The following is a 23,918-nucleotide window of genomic DNA, read 5'->3' as shown; positions in this document are numbered from 1 at the left end:
ATACTGGGCACTTTGTCATTTGCAGTCTATACAGCATTCTGAGTATTTTGTTCATTTATTCACCCAAAGAAAAATAATATTTCGTTCATGCGCAGTTTTTCATTCCAGATTGCCTTATATATCAGTACATAATTTTTTTTTACAATAACTGTTATTTCTATTATCTTATAAAGATCAATCTCTGCACATGGTGTTGTTTGTCAATAGTAGTTTAAATTTTTTATCATTTATTACATATGTTATATGGAACAATTAACTCGATCTCAAGAGTATTTCTAATGCTCCACTCATATATTTTATTTTAAAAATATAAATAAAAATTAAAATTCATTTAGAATCAGAATTTCATCTGGCGTGTTATATTTCATTATAATACGCTCCCACTTAAATTGTTATTTATCATTATAACAATTATAACAATCATTATTAATTTTAAAATATATTATTTTAATTTTTTAATGCTAAAATAGTGAGCCATATATTGGCCATCATAATAATATTATACAAAATAACAAGCAATAATGGAAAGATAAGCTTGCAACCTTCCAAATCACTGTTTATTTGATAAGATTATATTTTTTTTAGACACAACAATCTTTTTAGAAGATAAAATCAATACAAAATTTACAATTTAAAAATAATATTTATTACAGAATAGTAGCAATGAAAATATAAAGGTCATTATACTCCATGACGGACTGTTACAATGCTAGGTAACACATTATAACAGTTACTATTATAAATATAACGTTACGGTGGGGGCAAAAATCATTGTAACGTCTATTGTAATGTTATAAATACCTTGTTTAGAGCGTAAAGCTCTCGCAATCATGCAACCGGAGTTACCGGACTCTTTTGCATGGTGACCTACATGACAGAAAGATGACGTCAAAAATGTCTGGTCCAATAAATTTACTTATTTATTTCTTACCCAAAATTTCTAAACTAACCAGGTCCCTTCCTTCATGAACCTCACGTGACGAGCGATTTTTAACCTGGCAACCCGCAGCGGAGGGGATAGGCTTCACCACTTCGAGATTTCAAGACTCTTCTGGACGACACGTGGCGCCCATCCGTCTCCCTCCTCCTTCGAGTTTCGCGCGCCACACGAGACGATTTCTCCTCCGCTCCCGGCATCCGATCCCGTTCCGCAGCTCCCCCATCTTATATCTCGCCTGGTATCCGGCCCTCCGACACTCCACTACCGGTGAACAAGGCCGAACCCAGAACGACCCATGGCGGCTTCCACCGTCGGACTGGAGCGCCTCCTCTCGCCCTTCAAGCTCTCCTCTTCCTCCACTCCCCCACCGATCGCGGCGGCACCAAAGCTAGCGCTAGCTCTCCGGCCTTCTCCGCTTCCTCCGAAGCTGCTCTCTTCCCCGATTCCATGGTGGAGGGCGTCGCCGCAGTTTTCCGTAAGGGCTTCTTTCACCCCATCCACCGCCGAAGGACTCAAGGTTTTGGTCTCATCTCGTCGTTCGCTCCGCAAAGCTTTCTTCTTTGTTTCTTCTGTTCTCTGATTTCTATTCTTTTTTTTTTTTTTTTGCCCCTTCCAGATCGAATCGGTCCCCACCAAGCCAGTTGAAGGGCAGAAGACCGGGACCAGCGGCCTGAGAAAGAAGGTTTTTATTTAGAGTGTTTGTTTTTTTTACCCGTTTCCTTTTAAATTTTCTGGCGATCTTTTAGTGTATCTGAATGGAATCTGGCTTTTGCTTTTTAGGTGAAGGTTTTTCAGCAGGAGAACTATCTGGCAAACTGGATTCAGGTAATGGTGACTGCTTATGTTGTATGGACAACTGCGTAAGATGGCGATGGGAAATTGATGATTTTTTTAAGTGGCACAGGCGCTATTTGATTCTCTGCAACCGGAGGACTACAAAGGAGGCTTGCTGGTGTTGGGAGGTGATGGTCGCTATTTTAATCGTGAGGCTGCTCAGGTATTTGGTCCTTTGCTTGAAATGCTGGGCAGTTGGGGAAAGCTGTCGATGTTTATTCTTTCATCTGTACCTGGACATCATTTTTTTTTTAAAATTTGATTCCTAAGTTCCTCTTGTTTGTTCCTGATTGGACTTTTTTTGTAATTCAATGTGGAGTGCAGATATCATCAAGATCGCTGCTGGGAATGGTGTTGGAAAAATTCTAGTTGGCAAGTGAGTAATATTTGAATTCAAATTCTGAGTTGGTTGGGCCTGACAATATATAATTTAATGGAGCGAAGTTTGCAAGAAACTGGTGAAAAGTAAGTGTCGGTGGAGCTTAATCTCACTTTGGCATGAAATCTTAAAAATTAATGGAGTGAGATTCGCAACTAACTAGTGAAAATTCAGTAGTCTTGAAGATTGTTCTCACTTCAGGTTTATGAATTTGAATGTTAAACCAGATCAACATGATGAGAAATCATTATCTTTAATTGATTATGCCCTTTGGATAATACAAATAAATTTTGTAACGACAATGGAAAGGATGAAGTTGAGAATACAAGACACAGGTAAGTATTGTACTTCATGTTGGCAACATAGAAAGAGCAAGTGTGAGGATGTTGTAATTGTACAATGATCAATTTTTCTGGGGCATGAACTTATATAAACTGAAAAGTTTTTAGCCTTACTCTAAATACATGTACACAATAATGCATCTTTGTATATGCTAGTATATCCGATATCAGTTCAAGCCAACACCAGATCATAGGCTGAAAGTTTGTTGAGCAGGGATTGATAGCACATGTTCAATATATGCTTTACTGAATATTAGTCTTGCTCAGTTTCTTGCATGCGGTGTAATTGGAAAGGGAGAGGTGAGGTGTTAGAAGCATCATTGATCACCCTGAAATTACAACTTTGGTGTTAAGATTGTCACTCTAGGTTGTTTTCCACCTTCGGAAAGTTCCTTACCCAATATGTTTGGCTTGCACAAAAGTCTATATATTTAGTTCCAGCTAAAGCAGTTCTCTTGCCTAGTTTTTAAGAGAACTAAGCGACTCTAGCCCCAAATCAATTTCATTAATAACTTGTCTTCTTTTTGTTGTGCTCTTCCTTTTTTTTTTTTTTTTTTGCGGGGGGCGGGGGGCTAACATTGTGACTCTCTCTCTCTCTCTCTCTATATATATATATATATATATATCTCTTTGACCAGTACTAGTTCCCTACCTTCGTTGAGTTGGTCTACTAGAGATGTCTGTGGTGCCATCTGTGGATCACTAACCGTAATATCTCCTTGTTGCATCCACATCATTATTTGTCTTATATTTTGATACCGAGGCCGTTCCTTTTGATTCTGCAAATATCTGAGTCTGCATGTTGCTAATCAAGTCTCTGGCCAAGGTTTTGAAATTCTTAAAATTGGCTAGGTACTCTCCAGGAACATCTTTTGCCAAGATGACAAAGGATCAGAAATTATATTCTATAATAGCTGCTTGTCTTCATTCTGTTATCTGCAGAACGTTATCTGATAAGTATTATGACTTTATATAGGTGTGAATGATTGATTTTTTTTTTTTTTTTTTTGGTTTTGTTGTTTGTTGGGGGGGGGGGGGGGGTGTGGAGGGTGTTCAAAGAGAGAACATTAACCTTGGAAGATGTTGACATGTGTGGGTTTGAAAAGTTTAATTCACTTTCCTTTTTTTCTCACAACCACCATTTAAGTGGGTGGCCTCGTGGCGGTCATGTTCTGCATCTTTTTAATCTTTTATTTCATGTAGACAACTGGGAGATATATAATGTGGCTCTTGTCACATAACGACGGTTCAAATGCTGTTAGTCTTCCATAGTCCCAGATATAGATATCATTTATGAAAAGCTTCTTGACATTTTAAGCTTTTGGTTAGCATTATCTTGATAAATGCTTTCTAGTGCTTGGGTAGAATTTTGTATATGTTTGCACCTATACAATCTGTTAATTTAGATGATTACATGGATGCCAAGTCAAATTGTGGCTTGTAATGGACCTGGAAATCCTGTCTGCCTCTCTTGTTGATTTTAGTACCTTGTATCTTGAGAGAGAGAAAAAAATTGAACTGCTGATTCCCTTCTTAAGATTTCCCCACAGAGTTTCAACGATGAGCTACTTCTTCAAATTTATCATACCAGTTCACTACCTTCTGAATTTAGTGCCATTATCGATGAAGTTGGAAGGCAGAAAGTTAGACACTGATCCAGCTGCTGTACTACCATTTCTAAGTAAATGAAAATTGCTTTCAAAAATGACCATATTTACCTCTTAAAAGTGTACAAGTTGTAAAGGAAATTCTACAATGTGACTTTCTTGTAGGAGTTATCATGGTATGGAAAAATGAGTTGTCTGGAAATGAAATTATCCTTACCTGAGGTGCTTCAACGATTCAATAACGTCAGCAATTCGAATGACTCCAACATTGTAATATTTTGCTTTCATTAAGATTTCCGTGAAAATTCTTGCCCTGTTAATGTTGATTGGGTTGATAAATGGAGAACATATTTTAATCATTTTACATATACCCAGTCATCACTCTTGCTTGTCATTACAATTGTTAATATTGGCCTTAATAGAATTTCTTCTAAAGGGAAATGCTGCATTGTTAAACTTAATACATTTGTCATGTTTGTAGGCAAAGGATATGTTATATTCAGTCATAAATTAGAAAGACTAGCTGAAGCTTCCTCAAAACTGTGGTTCATATGTTCAAGGGGCTTTTGTGTGTATTTACGTTTATACCAACATGTATCTACTATTACCTAAAATTTTCTTCTACTTATAAAAATGAAGGGGGAAAGAAATCTTCATAGCTATGTCTTGGATTATGTTTTATTTCCTGTCATGTTTTATGTTGTTCTTCATTCAAGGAATTAATGCTCTATGTTAGAATTATGCTTATTTAATAAGTTCTTATATAGGAAGGGCGTATTTAGTATGTCTCTAAACATGGTATGTACTTGCTTTTCAAGTATATACTTCTTTCTTTATATACTTTTTTCTTATTTATTTAAAGAAATGGGATCTTATTAATAGATTGAATTTCTTTTGAGCTTTTCCTTTCAATATGGTATCAGAGCGTCAGGTTCCATAACCCTAATCGCCACCCATTTCCACCACCTCAAACCGCCGCCACTGCCTCCTTCCTCACCACCACCTACCCATTGCCTCTCTTCCTGATCTCACCCTGTATTTCTTGATCTTCTTCCTATTTTTTTATCTTCTTTTTCTCTTCTCTTCTTCTATATGGCGTAGGTATCTTTCCTATGCCGTGTGAAAGTTATCTGGCTGTCTTTCCGGCTATTTACTAATCACGAAAGCGGTATACTGCCCGTGATTTTTCTGACTGGCGTCCAGCTGTTTTTGTCCTCTTCTCGAGCTATTATGGCGTCCTCAAATAACGACAACAAACAATTCTTGACACTTCTACCCGATCGTCCTTCCATTCACTCCATAATCCAAGCAAGTAGATGATGTTTTGACTACATCTTTGTCTTTTGGTATATTCAACTCTATGTAATAAGCTGGGCATGTTTAATATATATGCTCCAGCTTGAGGGGGAGCGTTAGAACTATGCTTATTCAATAAATTCTTAAATTAGAAAGGACATATTTAGTATATCTCTAAACTTAGTATATCTTTAAACATGGTATGTATTTGCTTTCCAAGTATGTACTTTTTTCCTTATGTACTTATTTCTCATCTATTTAAAAAGATGGGATCTCATTAATGAATTGAATTCTTTTTGAGCTTTTTCTTTCAACGCTCTAAAATAGTGTAAAATTAATGTGGAGATGTGTATGGAACAGTGACATGTCAGCCTTAAGAATCACAGCTGACCAATGAGTAGGCCCATGTCCTGGCTCATTTTCATTTAAATACATGGAAGCACTATACATGTCTATCATTACTCTCTTTTTTTGAGGAGATGTAAAGAACTACCACTTTAAAAGCTAAATTTAGCAATAGTTCGTTTGAAATACCATGGTATTTTTCATTTCCCCCCTTTTATTTTTCTGTTGCCAACTACAATATTACTATAATTGTAAATATCATTGGAGGTTTGTACTTTTTGAATTTCTCCATGAATGGTTGTATTTTCACAAAGTTATGCAATTCCAAACCTGAGTTTACATTTTTAAAGCTGGAATCTGATTACAGGATGTTGTACTGGCAGGGATGGGCTAATGTCAACTCCAGCTGTTTCTGCTGTAATTCGTAAACAAAAGGCATGTATATCTCTGTATTTTATATATTCTGCATTATTGATTGTGTCATACATTCTCTGTTTTGTTGCCTCTGTTAAACTGCATTTATTGACAGGCCAATGGTGGTTTCGTAATGAGTGCAAGCCATAATCCTGGTGGACCAGAGTATGATTGGGGTATTAAGGTGAAATTTGCTACCATGATGCACTACTGTTTTCTTTTTGTTCTGTTATGATAGAGGAATCCAGTAAAAGATCTGATGGTCTCTGATTTAAGTTCACAAAAGGGTGTTTCTATAAACTGGATTGCCACCCTGTTCCCGTATCTGTTTGTTTTGATTGGCAACAATTTTGATTTAAATAGGATACTGTTGAATGCTTTACAGAACAACTTGCTCCATCAACATGGAAATTAAAATTCTCTGAATAATGGACCAACAGCTATTCTTTAAAGCAAAAACTTCCCCGCACCCCCTCTTTTTCTCCCTCTCTCCCTCCCTCCCCCCTTTTCTGTCCATCCCCCCTCTTCCTAGTCTCTCTCTCTCACACACACTCATTCTCTCCCAAGAATTACTGTTTAAATCTTAATAGCCAGTTTAAATGCCTCTACCTAAAGTGAACTGATATGTGTGTATTCCACTTTCTCATTCAATATATGTAATCAATCACTCTTTTCTAATATCATTTATCCTCAGTTTAATTACAGCAGCGGTCAGCCTGCCCCTGAATCAATTACTGACAAAATATATGGGAACACTCTTTCTGTAAGCATCTAAATCCTCTTTTCATTTTTTATATTAAGATTGATATATCTTGTATGATGCTATGCTCTTTCTTGCATTGTTACTGTAATTGGATCCCAATAACTGAAACTGCAATTTGTGTTGTATGACAATTTTTTTATTGATGATTTAAATGTTGAATGGTTTGTGTTATCCAGTATTGACTTGAATGGAGATAGGCAGGATTCTTGATAGAGTAAGAGTTTAACGTACATAAATATAGTGCTGTTACGACAATACAAGAGTACTGTGGCCTATAATGGACATCTAACATAAGAACAATTTGTATATTCACTAACCCTAGCACCTTTCACAAGTCCATAGCAGATCATGCAGCAGGTTTCTCAAGGAAAGAGACAATGTGCAGAATTGATTCCTGAAAGGGTCAGCAAGCCCAAAGGTTGGAGGAAAAGTATGGTGAAAAGACACATTTTATTGGACAATGGTGTTTGATGGTGTAGAAATTAATATCTGTATGGTTGATATGCTTATGGAATATCAGGATTCGGCTTTTTGTATAAAATAATCATTATTGAGATACAGGAAGTAGGTACAAAGGCCTTGAGAACAAGGTTCACAAAATCTCTACCAAAAGCCATACTGGTATGTTACTGGTTCAATATGGTACTGTGATATGGTATGGTTACTACGGTATGCATCTTGTACCGAGATAGGCTTCCAACATTTCTTCTCACTTCCAGCTACGGTACTGTCTGAACCGGGTTGGTATGGGGTACTTTTGATTAGTTCAGATTGGTATGGACTGGTTCGGTTTATGGTTCAGCTTATATATTAAACCGAACCTCAATACCATGCTTGTACCTTACTATTGCAGTACAGTATGGTCAGTGCGGGGCGGTATGGTTCAGTATGGCAGACCTTGTTTGAGATAATATCAGAAGTATTGACTATGGCATGATTTCTTCATCATTTTAGTAGAATATCAAATCTCGATTCTCAGCTTTCAGGAAAAAAAGAATCTCCAAAGAAGATGCAATAATTAGCAATAGATCAATAATCAGTCACAACTCCAGCCTAGTCCACATCTAAGCTTGAAGTTGCAGTGAAAATAAAGACAGCTGGAAGTGAGCTCAAGTGATGGTTAAAGTTTCATTAAGTACAAAGAATTTTTCATCAAATGAGACAGATCATGATCTATTAAAGTTTTGTCAAATAAGATGCTAATTTACTTAATATGGTTAATGATCTATCACATACCACTTGTAATGTTGACAATAAAAATTTCATTAGACATAACCAGGGATACATGGATAAATATAGAATTATTGTCTAAGCTATTTCACCTACCTCATTTTTAAGAGTCTTCCTTTCTTTAATTCCACTCCCTCTTCCATTCTGTTCCTTAATGAAATACAAATCGTACACTGTGTTCGCTATGTACTTTAGTGATTATGACACTAATGATTTTGTATGCTGAGTTGGGCCAGCCTGTGATGTTGTTAACCTGATCTGCATTTTAGACATGGTGAAGTTTAGGTGTCAGCGGGCTACATTGTGCTCCAGTATGAACCAAGTTGAAGTTTGGCCAGGTTCAGGCAACCTTTTCTCAGCCCAATAGTTGGATCTGGTCTTAGATATCTATATGTTACAAATTCAAAATATACCTAGCATGTATCGGACTTCTGCACTTGCAGTTTAAGAAAGTTCTAGGCTGAAACCAAGCATGAGTTGTAGTTCAGTTGGAGCACTGGATTTTTGTAGTTACAGCTCAGGCTTGGGGTATGTGGGGCCTAGTCTGAGCAGTTGCTTGAGGCATTACCATGTGGAGCGAGCCCAAGACAGCTGTAGAATGACATTGGCTCTTCAACATGTGTCCTTAATCATGCAGTTCAGAAGTTGCAACAGATCTTTTGTACTAAACTTTGCCAAAGAAGGAGAAGTCTAACATATCGACTCAAAATATCAAGTCATCCAGCACTTATGATGGTTGTCATAGTGTCTTATCTCACAATATATTAATGGGTATAATTAATTCTGCATTGCTAGGATTTCTCTCATTGAGTGAATATTATTTTTGACTGTAGGAATTGAACAAGTCCAACATGAACTTCTATATGATTTTCTAGCAAAGTCAACACTATCAGGTTACTGGAGTTTCATACAAATTTAAGTCTGCTCATAATTTAGTATAAAAACCTATCCACGGTGTCAATCAACATAAAAATCATTTCCAGTCAACAGAATAATGACTTTGTTGGCTACATACACTTCAAACCTTTTTAAATATAATGAAAAAGAGAATGTCGAAAAGTCTTTTTCTCTAGCATTTTGATGAATATAATTTGCAAGTACAGGCTCACATATGGATGCACAAGAAAAGGATGAAGCTCGAGTATGGAGCTCCATTTCATCATATTCAGCTGGCCAATGCCAGATTCATTGTCTTGTAATATCATATTAAAGGGTACCACACGGACATTGCTCTTTCAGAGAAAGAAATCATGCTACACATTGAAAGGAGGCCACATATTGTAACACAGATGTTTAGCACTTTAGCCCCTCCCCCCTCCCTCTTTTTAATTTTATCTCTTCAAATTCTTTAAACTTAGCATTTTTCAGTACTTATTGTAAGAGTGGTTGCTAATACACATGCCTTTAATTTGTAAATTTTGTTCTAAATTATAGCATGCAGTCACATAGTACACAGTCTGTTTGATAACTGGCCCGAAGTAGTTGGAAAAAGGATGGATGGTTATGTTTTTGAACTTTTAAGTATCATATTAACTATTTCTAAAAAAACATGTTGATCTTTTTGTATTTGAATCTGTTAACATTTGTGTCTGCAGATTTCTGAAATAAAAATAGCAGATATTCCTGTTGTTGACCTCTCCTGTCTAGGAGTTACAAACTATGGTGACTTCATTGTAGAGGTGATAGATCCTGTTTCTGATTACTTGGAGTTAATGGAGGTAAGAATTGAAGAAGCAAATTTCTCTGTAATATTCAACATGTTTCCTTTCAATCCATGTAATTTTTTATATTCTTTTTTTATTTTTTTTGCAGTATGTGTTTGATTTTCAACTTATCAAGGGTCTTCTTTCTCGGCCTGATTTCCGGTATATGCTGTCTATATTAAACTTTATAGAGCCAAATTTTCAATAATATGATGAAGAATATTTTGTCTTATGTCATCTTTCACCTCAATTATCTTAGTTATATGCTTGCTCGCACTTAGTGTTACTTTCATGACTCAAAGACATGATAGTGTTACTTTGATTAAGAATACATGGCAAAGAAAGTTACATGCATGACTCAAGGAGATGACTGATAGATTTGTACATATTGTTCCATTTTTATCACATCCTGTGCTACTGCTCTTTCTTTGTCCTTTTGGACCTTCTCTTGCCACCACTTTTTGACGTCCATCATGATTATACCATAGCCAGTTGTATCCCCTTGATCTTACATGTTAATTTAATATTTATTGCTTGATTGTTAACATGATCTGAAAGAAAGAAGTAGTTTACATTTTTTAACATGGTGTTGCTTCCTTGTTCTTGTTACATGCTATGAAGGTGTTTGACATATTATGGGGAGAAGTGAGTAACATTCCATGCTTTTCTGTTAAATTTGCTTTATCTATCTCATATCAACTAATATTCATTCATGTCAATTGTAATGATCTTGATATCATGCGATTGCTACACAAGGTGTTCTTTATTTCTTTGACTGTAAACTTGCATGACTTTGATGAGATATCTCTTGAGTACTTAGTGGAAAGGACATTTTTATGTCCATCCCCTGGAATGCTTATGAAGAAAGACATTTTCATGCCAATCCAGTTTTTCATGCATCTGGCCTCAGAACTGTTTCTTGTTTCTCCTTTTGGTATCAAGGATCATTCCTCGAACTCTTATCTTGTTGGCTATTGCAAAAGCTTGTTTCATCTTAAGACTTCCAAAAATGGTCTTGAAGTAGGTTAAATTGATATGCCTTCATCTGCTCTTGCTTGTAGGTATCACTAAGAAGACTCTGTCTACTTTGAGCTTTGCTCAGCCTGCCTACCATCTATAGCGGATGCTCTGCTTCAGCAACCATTCCATAGTCATTAAAAATGGTCTTGAAGTAGGTTAAATTGATATGCCTTCATCTGCTCTTGCTTGTAGGTATCACTAAGAAGACTCTGTCTACTTTGAGCTTTGCTCAGCCTGCCTACCATCTATAGCGGATGCTCTGCTTCAGCAACCATTCCATAGTCATTATGTTCGTCAAAACTTCTTAGCAGTTTCTGTTCCAATCCATTTGCCTTGTGTGCTTAGCTACAACTCCATAATCGTTATGTTCTTCAAAACTTTTTAGCAGTTCCTGTTCCAGTCCATTTGCATTGTGTACTCTCTTGAACTGCTTTATAGATCATTATTGCTACTTATCATATGGCATTTAATTGCTGTCTTTTCGCAGGCTGTCTTTGTCACTATACCTTTTGGATTCACATGGTAGCTAGATCTTATTCATCTGTGTCTTGACATGGATTTTTACTCCCATATTCACTATCAAGTGCTTCCATGTCTAGTATGTCCCTTTTTTCTCTACAAATTAGATTTCTCATACTTGTATATGAAAAAATGGTAATTGGATTGAAGGATGCTGCAATCTTTTTCATTTGAAAGATGTTTTTGAACTTTGATCTTTGGCACCATCATCTAGTTATATCACTGGCCCTTGTCATAGAATACTTGTTTGTGTGATGCCTATTTCTACTTTATTACATTGTACCTGGCTACTGCTTGGCAAATACTGACCCGCTTTATCTCATTCAGTGAATTTAGGTCTCTAGCCATTATTGATCTCTTCCGTTCTTGCTTTGTATGAGTTACTTCTATTTACTTGCTTGATAATGATTTTTTTGATCCACTTGGATCTACTTGATGTATTGCCTAGGTAATATTTGCTGCATCTATGAGGATTTAATATGGGTCAAGGTCATTCACATGGATAGTGTCTTTGATTTTTCGAGATCATTCTCTTATGGCGTCCTTCCTAACCATATCATGTGGACTAGCAGAACTTTGGTTGATGAGACAAACAGCATTATTCCTAAGATTGACCAGATGCATGATGTAAGATAATCTCAAATTTGAGGTTAAATCAAAAGAAGGAAAATCAGATTTCAGATTTTTTTTGTTTTTCCAACCTTAGACAAAACTATCAGCAAGCTGATTCCAAATTTCAGGAAAAATAAACAACTACAAATATTGTGAACTTAGTTTTCCAAGGAATATGAAGTTGATTGTTTAAGTAATTTTAATGCAATATTCCAGGTTTATATTTGATGCCATGCATGCGGTGACTGGTGCATATGCAAAACCTATTTTTGTGGGTCGGCTTGGAGCTAGTCTGGTTTGATATGCATATCCTTTGGAAAATATCAGCTATATGTAGTTACCGTTGGTTACATTCTTTGCTCTAAATTCTAGCGATGTCCTGCAGGATTGCATTTCAAATGGTGAGCCTTTAGAAGATTTTGGGCATGGACATCCAGACCCTAATCTTACGTAAGGGGAAAAAAGGAAAAAATGCTGTCTTGAAGGTTGTTTATTTTGTATTGTATTCTGATTTGCTGCTCTCTCCTGGCACAGGTATGCTAAAGATCTGGTTAACATTATGTATGCTGTGAATGCACCTGATCTAGGAGCTGCAAGTGATGGTATGTATAAGATGAGCAAAACAGAAATAATTGCAAATATTTTATCAGATTTGATTGCTTCAAGATTTTATGTGATTCAATGTAAATATTGTTAACTATATTTTGCTTTCTAAAATCATAGCTTTGACATTGATGTACATATGGTAACTTTGGTTCTCTCTATTTTTCCTCGTACTCTTGTGGTATCATATTCCATTGGTAAATATGTGGTGATATGAGGGATAGTTTGATACATCACTAAAGTTTCTGTTATTTTTCTTGATATTCACCATGTTTTAAAACAATGGCTGTTATAACATTATAACTGTTATAGAGGATACACATACAGACACACACACACCACATACAAATATACATTATCTGCCTGTATTGTATAATAGAAATAACAATCATTTTTTAGTGTTTGGACTAATAGTGGTCTCACCAGAGCGGCTTTGTAAGTTGCTCCTACTGACCAATCACAAATTCGTCACGATGTGTTGCACCAGATAGTTTTACATGCACAGGGTATTTTGACATTAGGCCTATGCCATCAGTATGCTAAAAAGTGGAGCAATATTGTAGAAAAAAGGTGCATTGATGGCATGGGAGAACGAGAGTAAGGAGAGGAGAGTGAGGGCAGTTTCATTTGTGTGGTTCTTGGTGATTCGATGCAGATCGAAGTTGTTCCAAGTCTAGAAGCACCTCCAGGGAAGGTAAGCCCCTCATCTCTTCCTTTCTTTTTACATATTTGCCATATAAATGTCTCAAAATCACCAAATTTAAGAAAGACTGCTAAATTTTCTCCATTCGGTATGACTTCAAATGTATTTGGGGCTAGGCATCAACATCAATGTATTTTTTTTTTCTATGTAACTACTCTACTTTTTGGATAAGATAATTATCAAAATAAAAATAAAATTGAAAAGAAGTAGCATGCTTGTAGTATAGATTTACACATGCTACAATAATACGGCTTAGTTGCATTAATTGTTCAATCTACTATGCTTTTGGGCCCTAAACTAATCCTAATCCTAATAGCAACTATGAACAACAAACACAAAACATGGTTCTGCAGATGGATCAGCACCATAAACTGAGTGCTCCATTGGCACTGTACCAGACCATTCCCTAACTAGTGGAGGAATTGTGGTACCGTAATTTAATCATCAAGTGCAACCAACTGAAGTTTTTTGGAGGTGTATGTATTGATAGGCAAGGTTTACTGAACTGTTCTGAACCGACTGGTTCCAGTTGGGGACCGGCATGGTTCTGGCTATTAAATCAGTTCCCATTCCCTTATGCTCTCCCACCATCCAGTAAGTTCCTCCCACCCTCTCCTAGGTTCGGTTAGGGTTAGCATTAGGGTTTCACCCTCCCACCTCTCTCTCTCTCTCTCTCCTTTTCTCCCTCTCCAGCTCTTCCTGTGTCTGTATGCCTCGGAATGGCATAGTATAGACCCCTATTGTGCCGAACCAGTCAGCAGGCGGCACCCTCTCTGGTATCGGTTCAGCGAACCTCGATTAACACTATTGTTTAATGTATGCTGGGAGACAAATAATGGCTAATGCAAGTAGCAGGGATTTTGAAATATTTATTCGGCACAATTACACCATTTATAGGACTTCGTTGGATGAACAGAATTCTTACAAAGAAGAGACTACAAAGGTCACACACACACATATATACCCAGACATATTGGTCGTGGCTGATATAAAATCAATTTCAGGATGAAAATGATGAGAACAAGGAAAAATAAGAGGAAACAAAAAAATGATTATAACAGAAAAATAATGAATTGTCAAAGCCAAAAAAGGTAGAGCAAACAAAAACAATGCAACTTGTTTTTGATTGGGATTGTTGACATGTGTATGGACACTGATACACACGTGCTTGTCGACATCTCTGACGTTCCAACCATGAGAGTTACATACCTGCCTCTTGAGAACTTCATATAGGACTGCTAGGCAGGGAAAGGACTCGTCAAACCTCTCCTAAGCTGACTGGCTATTTTTTTATGATATATTTGATTTTCATTATTCCCATCTTAGAATAACTCAGCCGTAACATGTCAGTGTTTGTGCAGTGTAATCCTTCATCTTTATTACATTGCTGCCTTATGTATCCATCCCTCAAAAAGGTCTTAAATGACTTCACTGCAACAATCTTTTTAGGAAGCACCTCTAATGGATCCTATAGTTGTGTTGCTAAAGTATATGGCTGTAACAAGTTTTTTATCCCTTTCTTTTTTTTTTCTTTCATTAACGCTGTCATCTACTAGACTTGCTGCTTTTTGGTTTTAATGTTTAGCTCATTCCGGAACCACTTTTAACTTTTTGTCATTATTAGTAGCTTTCCATTATATTTTGAGGAAGGATCAATCATATTAAACCAGGTGCAATCTTAATGATGAATAATTTATAATGTCCTATTCAGGTGATGGTGATAGAAACATGATTCTTGGAAGAGGCTTTTTCATTACACCATCAGATTCTGTTGCAATTATTGCAGCTAATGCACAGGCGGCCATTCCCTACTTTAAAAATGGTCCTAAGGTAAAAAGGCATGCATTTATTATTGTTCTTTTTGTTTGTTTGTTTTTTTTTTTTTTTGAAAGTAGTGAAATATCTCTATCAAGTATTTCTATTTCCAGTTACTAATTGCAAAGTGTCCTTCAGGGTCTTGCCAGGTCTATGCCAACTAGTGGTGCTCTTGATTGTGTTGCAGCAAAACTGAATGTTCCATTCTTTGAGGTTTTAAAGTTTCTGGACTCATTGGTTTTATCAGTTCCATTTGATTTTTAGGATTAGCTTAATGCTTGGCTTGTCAAAACTTCTTGAGTTGAAACTTTCTGCATGCAGGTTCCTACTGGCTGGAAATTCTTTGGGAACTTAATGGATGCCGGGAAGATATCTATCTGTGGGGAAGAAAGTTTTGGAACTGGATCTGATCACGTTCGTGAGAAGGATGGCATATGGTAAGTGTTGGGTCAGAAGAATTTAAGTGGTGTTTGAATATTTATCACTTTTTTAAATACAACAAAAGTCTTCATGGACATTATAACCAATGTTAAGATCAAGATTTTGAATTTGAGCTGGAACAAATTTGATTGATGGGCTTGTTGAGTTTTGTAAAATTTCCTATGCTTAAGTTTGTTGTGCTTACATCAATGCCTTCCACCTTTGATGCTTGCCACGTTATATTAACGTCTTTGTGCACTTTGTTTACTTCACCTATGTGTTGAGTCATTTGCAAAAGTTCACTGTAAAACTATCTACTATTGAGCATGGAAGGTAATTTTGACTGTGATGCAATCTCTTACATCTCAGTTGATTCAACTCTACTTTGCAGGGCTGTTTTGGCTTGGCTTTCTATCATTGCTTACCGCAACAAGGACAAAAAGGTTGGGGAGAAGTTGGTCTCAGTTGCAGATGTTGCTAAAGAGCACTGGGCAACCTATGGCAGGAACTTCTTTTCTAGATATGATTATGAGGTATCATTAGTTGTGGCATACAAAACGCTTAATGAATGACATGTTGTCAGCATTTCCATTTTCTTTTTCCTTAGCTGCAAACCACTGCTTATGCCTGTTGCTACATCAATTGCCGTCCAATATTCATACAATGGTCTGAAATTAAGTCTGCTGTTATTCAGGAATGTGAATCTGATGGAGCCAATCAGATGATGGAGTACTTGAGGGACCTGATTTCTAAAACCCAGTCTGGAGAAAAATATGGTAGGTCTTTGTATAAACTTAAATCGACTTCATTTAGCTTATTTGCATTTTAACATTAGGTATTTGTGCTTTTGTTGCAGGAAATTATATCCTTCAATTTGCTGATGACTTTAGCTATACTGATCCGGTGAGTTACTCTGGACTGCATTTAGCTCCGTCTTTGATGACCGTGTTTTAAGGTTCATCACTTTTAGGCTCATTATTTGCAAAAGTAAAAATAAAAATTTAAAAATATATTTCATATTTCTGTATATGCAAATTGTTTTAACATTCAATTAACAATACATCAGGTTGATGGCAGTGTAGCATTGAAGCAAGGCCTCCGCTTTGTATTTACAGATGGATCAAGGATTATATATCGTTTATCGGTACACAGTTTCAAAAGATCCTTACTTTCTCATTTGTTTCTTTCTGATTGAAAATGAATTAGTTGTTAAGGTTATGTAATGCAATTAATCTCGTGTTGCCAGGGCACTGGATCAGCAGGTGCAACTATCCGCATTTATATTGAACAATTTGAGCCTGATGTCTCCAAGCATGAGATGGATGCACAAATAGCATTGAAGCCCTTGATAGGTTTGTAGTTTTTCTGCTATTTTAGTTACTTGCACTGTTTTAGTTATTTCAGTATACCATGCAACAAAAAAGGGCTTACTGACTGTTAATGGTGTCTTAGATTTGGCATTATCAATTTCAAAGCTCAAGGAGTTCACTGGCAGGGAGAAGCCCACCGTTATCACATAAGTCACCGGAAGGATTCGTGATTATGCCAGTCTTTTATGTATATGATGGAGTGTCCATTTTCCCCCCAATAAAAGGATCAATTTGTAGGGTCAATGCACATGTAGGACTCATTGGCTTACGCATGACTTTGTTATTTATATGTTACTGCCAGTCAAATGCCTTCTTCGGTGCAGGGTGTAGGCTTCTCGTAGAAGCAGCAGCGCCCATGTAAAGGCTTCTTGTAGAAGCATCAGTGCCCGTGTAAATGTGAGAAAAGGTGTATGTTTTTCATATTCTATTTGAATGTCACTTGTATCCCATCATTCTCGTCCTGTGCCCCCTAATACAATCAGAGAGAACCGAAAGGCGTGTGAAATGCCTTTTGCTTTTTGTACCCAGACGGCCTGCCATCAATGCTTTCTTTTTGGTAGATATTTTTTTTTGTAGTAGAAACCTGCAATCAATGCTTTGCTGGTGTTTGGTTTGGTCTAAAGGGCGAGTTCATATGTAAGTCCAGGTTTAGAAAGCAACAAATGCTGCAATTCAATGTTATAACAGTGGAGGGCATTAAATGGATGCACTCGAGAGTTAAATTGCTTTGAGTGGGTCTAAGTTTGCATCATGCATACCTTCAAAAGCTTTAAATGCTCTTGAGTGGGTCTAAGTTTACGTCATGCATTCCTTCAAAAGCTTTAAAATAGTAGTCGATTCTTTTGAGGTAGGAGGCCGCATTCCATCATGTATACTTTTTTTAAGATGTGGAGGCTGCATGGCAACGTGCAAATCTTCGTAAAGCAATTATTCTATGCATTTTGTATATAAATTTGTATCATAATTTTTTATATATTTTAATTTTTTTTATTGGTGCGTTAATAGATGTCATTAGATATATTGTTCAAAAAGATGATGCGGTCGAAAAAATTATTAATGGCAAGAAAATTAAATAAATAGATATCTTTTTGGAAGACTTGGAGTAAGTTACTGAATCTGAATTATTATTTTTGATTTTTATAAAAATTTATAATTTATGATATAATTTTAATATAATTTTTTAATATATAAATAGAATATATTTGTCTGTATTTTTTGGGATTATTTAGCTGATTATATATAATCATTTTTGGATGGAGAAAGGATTAAAGCTGGTAAAATATGATCTGATCCATCAATTCGATCTCCGTCGTAAATAGGTTTAGTTTAGGTTAAATGGATTTGGGTTATAAATGGATCGATTCGTTTAATTCATTTAATAATTAGGTCAGATTTGAGTTTTAAATATATAATCTGTTTAATTCATTTAATATTCAGATCGAGTTGAGTCGAGTTGAGTCAGATAATTTATTTAATCTATTTAATTTATTTCTGATCTATTTAATTTTATCTATTTAATCTATTTAAGATCTATTTAATCTGTTTAAAATTTTTTAATCTGTTTCTGATCTATTTAATTCGATTTATTTAACATGTTTAATCTGTTTAATTTGTTTAACCTAATTTGATCTATTTAATAAATAGATTAAACGGATCGGATCGGATTATCTATTTAATAAACAGATCAATTCAGATTTAAATTTTTGATCTGTTTAATAAACAGGTCAGATTTGGATTGATAATTTTCTGATTCGATTCATATTTGATCCGATCCATTTATGATCCAATCCGATTGATTGCCACCCTAGAAAGGACAGAATCTTTCATTGTGGTTGTTCAAATGGGGAGGATAAAAAACTTAATGGTAATCTCTACGCATATACTTAGATGTTTATTATGTGTAATAATTTTTCTTGATCATTGATATGGTTTGACATACTACAGGTGGGATAAGAGTTTCAAATGCATACTTCGTTACGAATGTGATTATCAATGACGACCTACAGGCAATATATGATTATAAAAATAAGTAAGATCATGATATTTATCATGTTTAATTTACTCAAGAATCAATCATACTGATGCAACTGAATTTAGTAACCAACACAGATTAGGTGTTGTGGATGAATCTTATTCACAAAAGATAAGCGGATGTCTTCACAATTGGATACACACTCACAGACGAATTGCTTATCCTTACTGAAAGAAAAACAATTGATGATATTTTAGATACCAGGAGGTAAACTATGAATATGTATCATGCATACAGTAATTGTGACTATTAATAAATTATTATATATTAACTATCAATTATTTTGATTTTGCGTCATCAGTCCTATAGTTGTGTCACTATTGCCATGATAATTGAAGTAGAAATGGAATATGGTTGGTGGTATCTTTTATGTAGAAAGTGCAGCAAAAAGGTTGATGTCGTGGGTTCTAAATTTTTATGCAAAAGTATGACAGATATTACCTGAATGCAATACCAAGGTTTGATCTCAAAACAATAAAATTTTTGTATTGTTGATAATCAATTATTATATCTATAATTAATCTTCTTAAACATAAATAGGTTTAAGCTTCAAATTAAAGTGATAGATTGTACTAGATCAACATCTTTTATTCTCTTTGATGATGAAGCTACTCAAATACTAGGAAAGACTGCAAGTGAAATTAGAGAAAGGACGATGCAAGTAAGTTTAAGTACCACCATCAATATCACTATTAATATATATCATTGAATGTGTATTAATTAAATTAACTTTTTTCATCAGCATGGTGAGGATGATGGGTATCGAAATGACTTGAATGAGATACTGGATAAGAGGTTTCTTTTCAAGATTCATATCAAAGATCGAAACATCAATAAAAATTGGCATATCTTTATTGTCACAAAGATCTCGAATGATGAAGGACTTATTAAACAATTTATTGCGAGATCTGTACATAAACAGGTTCGTCAAATTATAAAAAATGATTATGAATGCATGAATTAGTTATCTTTATTATCCGAATAAAATTTTATATCATTCACTAACCACTAAAGTGTGACATGTATTTGTTTATAATTGAGTAGATTGAGTTTATATATCAAGATTCTGAAAATATAAATGAGACCACACAAGATGTTACTGATAACATGAAGGTAAATTATGACTTCAAAAGATTGAATATTAATATGTTATTATTTAAGTATTTGCAGCAAACTTATTTATTTATAAATTTTATTTAATTTATTATATGATTCAACCTCACATGAAACTGAGGTGACAACTCCTATCAAGACTTTAAAGAAAAGACTATCTACAGAAGCTGAATTAAATAGTGCAATTGACACAGAGTCTTTGACAGAGGATCCTACAATTGAGATGTCAACTTCTAAGCTTAAAAAATTTATTAAGATTGGAAAGATTAGGCTCATAATATCATAATCGTTTGTGCACTTTTTGCAACTTTCCATCGGTGTTTTAATCTTGAGAGATCATTCATGTCTTTAGTTTGAATTTGAAACTTTGACCGTATTTAAACATTTATGATGAATTTTTAATGCTTGTTTTGTGAAATTAAGCTTTTTAATGATAAGAGGGATACTCTCCTCTTACATCAACTCCACTCAGATTAAGTTTATGCAGGTGTAGTATCAATAATGCATCTTCTACGTAGCACAGATAGAAATATACAATAAGTTCTACTTCCAATTCCACCCACACAAGAGGGTGGGTCGAACTGATTAGAATTTTTATGGTTTGATTTGCTTGTGATATTCAATTGATGGTACATCTCATCAATTGATAGTCTGGAATCTTTCAACAAAAAAGAAGAGAGAAATAACTGACATAAGCAAGTTCTTGGTGACAAATTTAAAATATAGATTCTATTATGATGAAACAAATTCATTTTACAAGATCATTTGCATTTATGATGCCAATGCATTAGATGTTTGCTTATGGTTTACCACCTATTCAAGCAATGACGGCTTTTGAATGGCGCCTAGACCTATTGCAATATAAGATTTTATCTTTGGAGGTGATGCAGTTTATCTAAATGGTAGTTTGTTTTGGCTATATTTAATGGAGATTGATGTGACTTACAGGGCAGTTAGTGCTGTTGACAAAGTATGTTTCTATATATAGGTCAAGGGCATTAAAGAATGATGTAACTAAGAATGGACAAAGTATGTTTTATATCTCTAGTGTTTGCTGAACCCGGCCAACGAACACTACCTCAAGTGTGCATGTGGCCACCTAACTGACCGAGGGGGGGGGGTGGGCATAGAGAGCGCAAGCTCAACTAGGCCAACGAACACCGCCCCAAGTCCGTGCACATGTGGCTGCATAACCGATCGAAGAGGCATGGGGGGATGGTGCGCAAGGGCCATGGTTGGGGATAGGGCACATGGATAAAGAGTGCGAGCTCAACTCAGCCAACAAACACCACGATAAGTGCGCGTACGGCCGCGTAACCGATCGAAGGGGCATTGGGGGGATGTGGCACATGGACAGGGAGCGTGAGCCCAACTCAGCCAACAAACATCGTCCCAAGTCCGCACGCTTTGTGGCCGCATAACCAATCGAAAGGGCATGAGGGAACGACATGCAGCTGACCGAAGAGGCATGGGGGGATGGGGCACATGGATAGGGAGCGCAAGCTCAATCTGGCCAACAAACACTACCCCAAGTGCATGTGCGGCTGCGTAACTGACCGAAAGGGCATGGAGAGGATGGACTAGATGATTGTGTGGCATTTACTATAGAGGATTGGAAAAAAGAAGATGATGGGAGTTGGTCAAGTGAAGAAACTATTTGTGGTCTAAGTCCATATAATTATAAGACTAAAAGGACAAAATGCATTGCCTTGAAGGAGATAGACTTTTTTTTTTGGTTCCATAATATTTGTAGCTATAATGAGACTCTGATCTCTATTTGAAATATATTTTATCCATATTTTTTTTTTAGTTTCAATTTCTATGTTTGAAGGTCTTGAATTCTCCATATGACAATATGGGATTTTGATATTTTCGTTGGGCTTTTTTTTATTGTATTTGTTTAGTATAGAACTATCTTTTTGGATCAATTTTTTAATTAATATAGTAGACTATTTGTGAAATATCAGAATTTTTTTTGTTATAACCATTTGTGAAATATCTTAATTTTTTTTGTTACAAGTTATACAACAGACTAATTAATTTGGCCTTTATATTGCTTTTATCTATGAAATAAATTATAAGAACTTTATATCTTTTAACTGCAGCATGCGTCATTATTGTTAGGGCCTGCACTTTAATGAGAATTACAAAAGTTTACAATAATCAATTAACTACACATATCACTATATGCATTCAATCCGGAATACTATATTCAAAGGAGTTATTTATTTCTCTGATGACTCTTCACCTTTCCAATCATATTTTTTTCCTATAAACATTATTTTTATAAGCCACCCATTTAAACTTCCAACAATGTGTACTTAAAACAATATTTACGTTCTCTAAACTCACAAGTATATTTGCATGAAAATATGTGCATTAGGTTATTGGAGAATATGCAATAATGTATTTTCAGTAACTTGATAACATTAATTCATCGTAAAACATAATCCTTTCCATTAAAAACTTTCAATTAAATAATTAACTAACATATTCCCATATATATATATAAACATATGAGGTTAGAGGATGTTGGATATACCGACCGACCCTACTACCGACTCACCAGCGTCGACCCGTCCTCAACACCGACTCTACTATGGCCCGACCGACTTCCTATCGGTGGACACCGCCAACTAACCATCGTTTGGATACCTGACGTCCCACCTCTACAGTCCTTCTAGACGCCAGATGAGCGCATGGGCTGCAGTCCTATCAAGCAAACGCCATACGAACGCCAGGAGGCATTCCCTGCCAGAAAACCTGGATGCTGTCCTGCCAAGGATGCAAATTAATTCCTAGGACCTGTCAACTCGTCAACGACGTGATAACCTCTGATGATTTGACAACTCTCCAGTTGTCTACATCACCAACGGTGAGCCATACCACCTCCCACTATAAATCGGAAAGGCAACAATGCTAAAGGGTCCCTTCGAAAACTCTCAAGCTCTCCCTCTCTCTCTCCTCTCTTTCGTTGAGCTCCTTGTTTTCTTTTCCTGTTGCCTAGTCTCCTCTCTGACTTGACTGTCGGAGGTCCCCGCCGGAGTCGCCTCCGATCAGTGTGGACTTTCTTTTGCAGGCGCTCGTTCCTGACGACCAGCGACGAGGGATTGCCGCAACAGAGGACATTTCAAATAAGACAGTAGAGCTCTTCAACTCCAACACATCAGACCTTCCTAACTCCACTAAACATCCCATCTCCATTACTTGATCTTCAGCAGCTGGTCTGAAATAAAATAAAGAGATATTATATTATATGCTGATTTTCTTTTATTATCTACTTTTCAATATTTTGCTTAAATATGATCTAATTTTTTATTTATTTAATTAAAAGTAAAAAAGTAGTTGAAGGAAAACATATAGCATATATTGCGAAATGGATCCAGAAAAAATATCGAGACAAAGAAGGATCATGCTTTGGAAGGAGAAATGATTGAAAACTTTGACTGAGTTCAAAAGTTTCTATATTAGAACTTATAATGTTTTACTTTTTTTCTAATTTTTTATTTAATATCTCTAACAATTGTTACCTTTATATGTTTGTTGTAGAAAATACAATGTCCACGTTTAAGTTTGCATCTCTTAGTGGAAATACTATTGGCAACAACCATTTTCAGAATGCTCACATAGTTAACACTTCACAGATGCTGCTAAAAGATATTTCAAATGGTAGTTAAAATAATTTATATATTATGCATGATACAATGTCATTATAGAAGCACTATGATGCTAAAAATTATTTATTTCATGTAGTTCATAATTTTTTGGTTGATGATATCAATTGTACCACTCGATATAAGGGATCAGATGTCAAAAATAGTGCCTATAGTTCAAACACTTATAGATCAACTACTACAGA

The 23,918-nt window shown here is 35.7% G+C and overlaps 1 protein-coding gene across 1 annotated transcript; it reads left to right on the top strand.

The window, feature by feature from the left end:
• Window positions 1-1,040: 1,040 nt before the first annotated feature.
• Window positions 1,041-17,437, top strand: LOC105054280 (phosphoglucomutase, chloroplastic). The gene is made up of 22 exons (XM_073245595.1): window positions 1,041-1,457; window positions 1,557-1,622; window positions 1,721-1,765; window positions 1,845-1,944; window positions 2,099-2,150; window positions 6,126-6,177; window positions 6,272-6,340; window positions 6,851-6,919; window positions 9,745-9,867; window positions 9,962-10,014; window positions 12,220-12,298; window positions 12,389-12,453; window positions 12,538-12,605; window positions 15,021-15,139; window positions 15,263-15,337; window positions 15,446-15,561; window positions 15,936-16,077; window positions 16,239-16,320; window positions 16,401-16,447; window positions 16,611-16,688; window positions 16,791-16,896; window positions 16,997-17,437. The coding sequence occupies exons 1-22, from the start codon at window positions 1,236-1,238 to the stop codon at window positions 17,062-17,064; spliced, it is 1,896 nt and encodes a 631-aa protein (XP_073101696.1). The 5' UTR covers window positions 1,041-1,235; the 3' UTR covers window positions 17,065-17,437.
• Window positions 17,438-23,918: the final 6,481 nt, after the last annotated feature.

The sequence above is a fragment of the Elaeis guineensis genome, chromosome 11 (genome assembly GCF_000442705.2).
Source record: "Elaeis guineensis isolate ETL-2024a chromosome 11, EG11, whole genome shotgun sequence".
In the NCBI taxonomy this organism is placed as follows: Eukaryota; Viridiplantae; Streptophyta; class Magnoliopsida; order Arecales; family Arecaceae; genus Elaeis; species Elaeis guineensis.
This window is presented reverse-complemented; position numbering and strand designations above follow the sequence as displayed.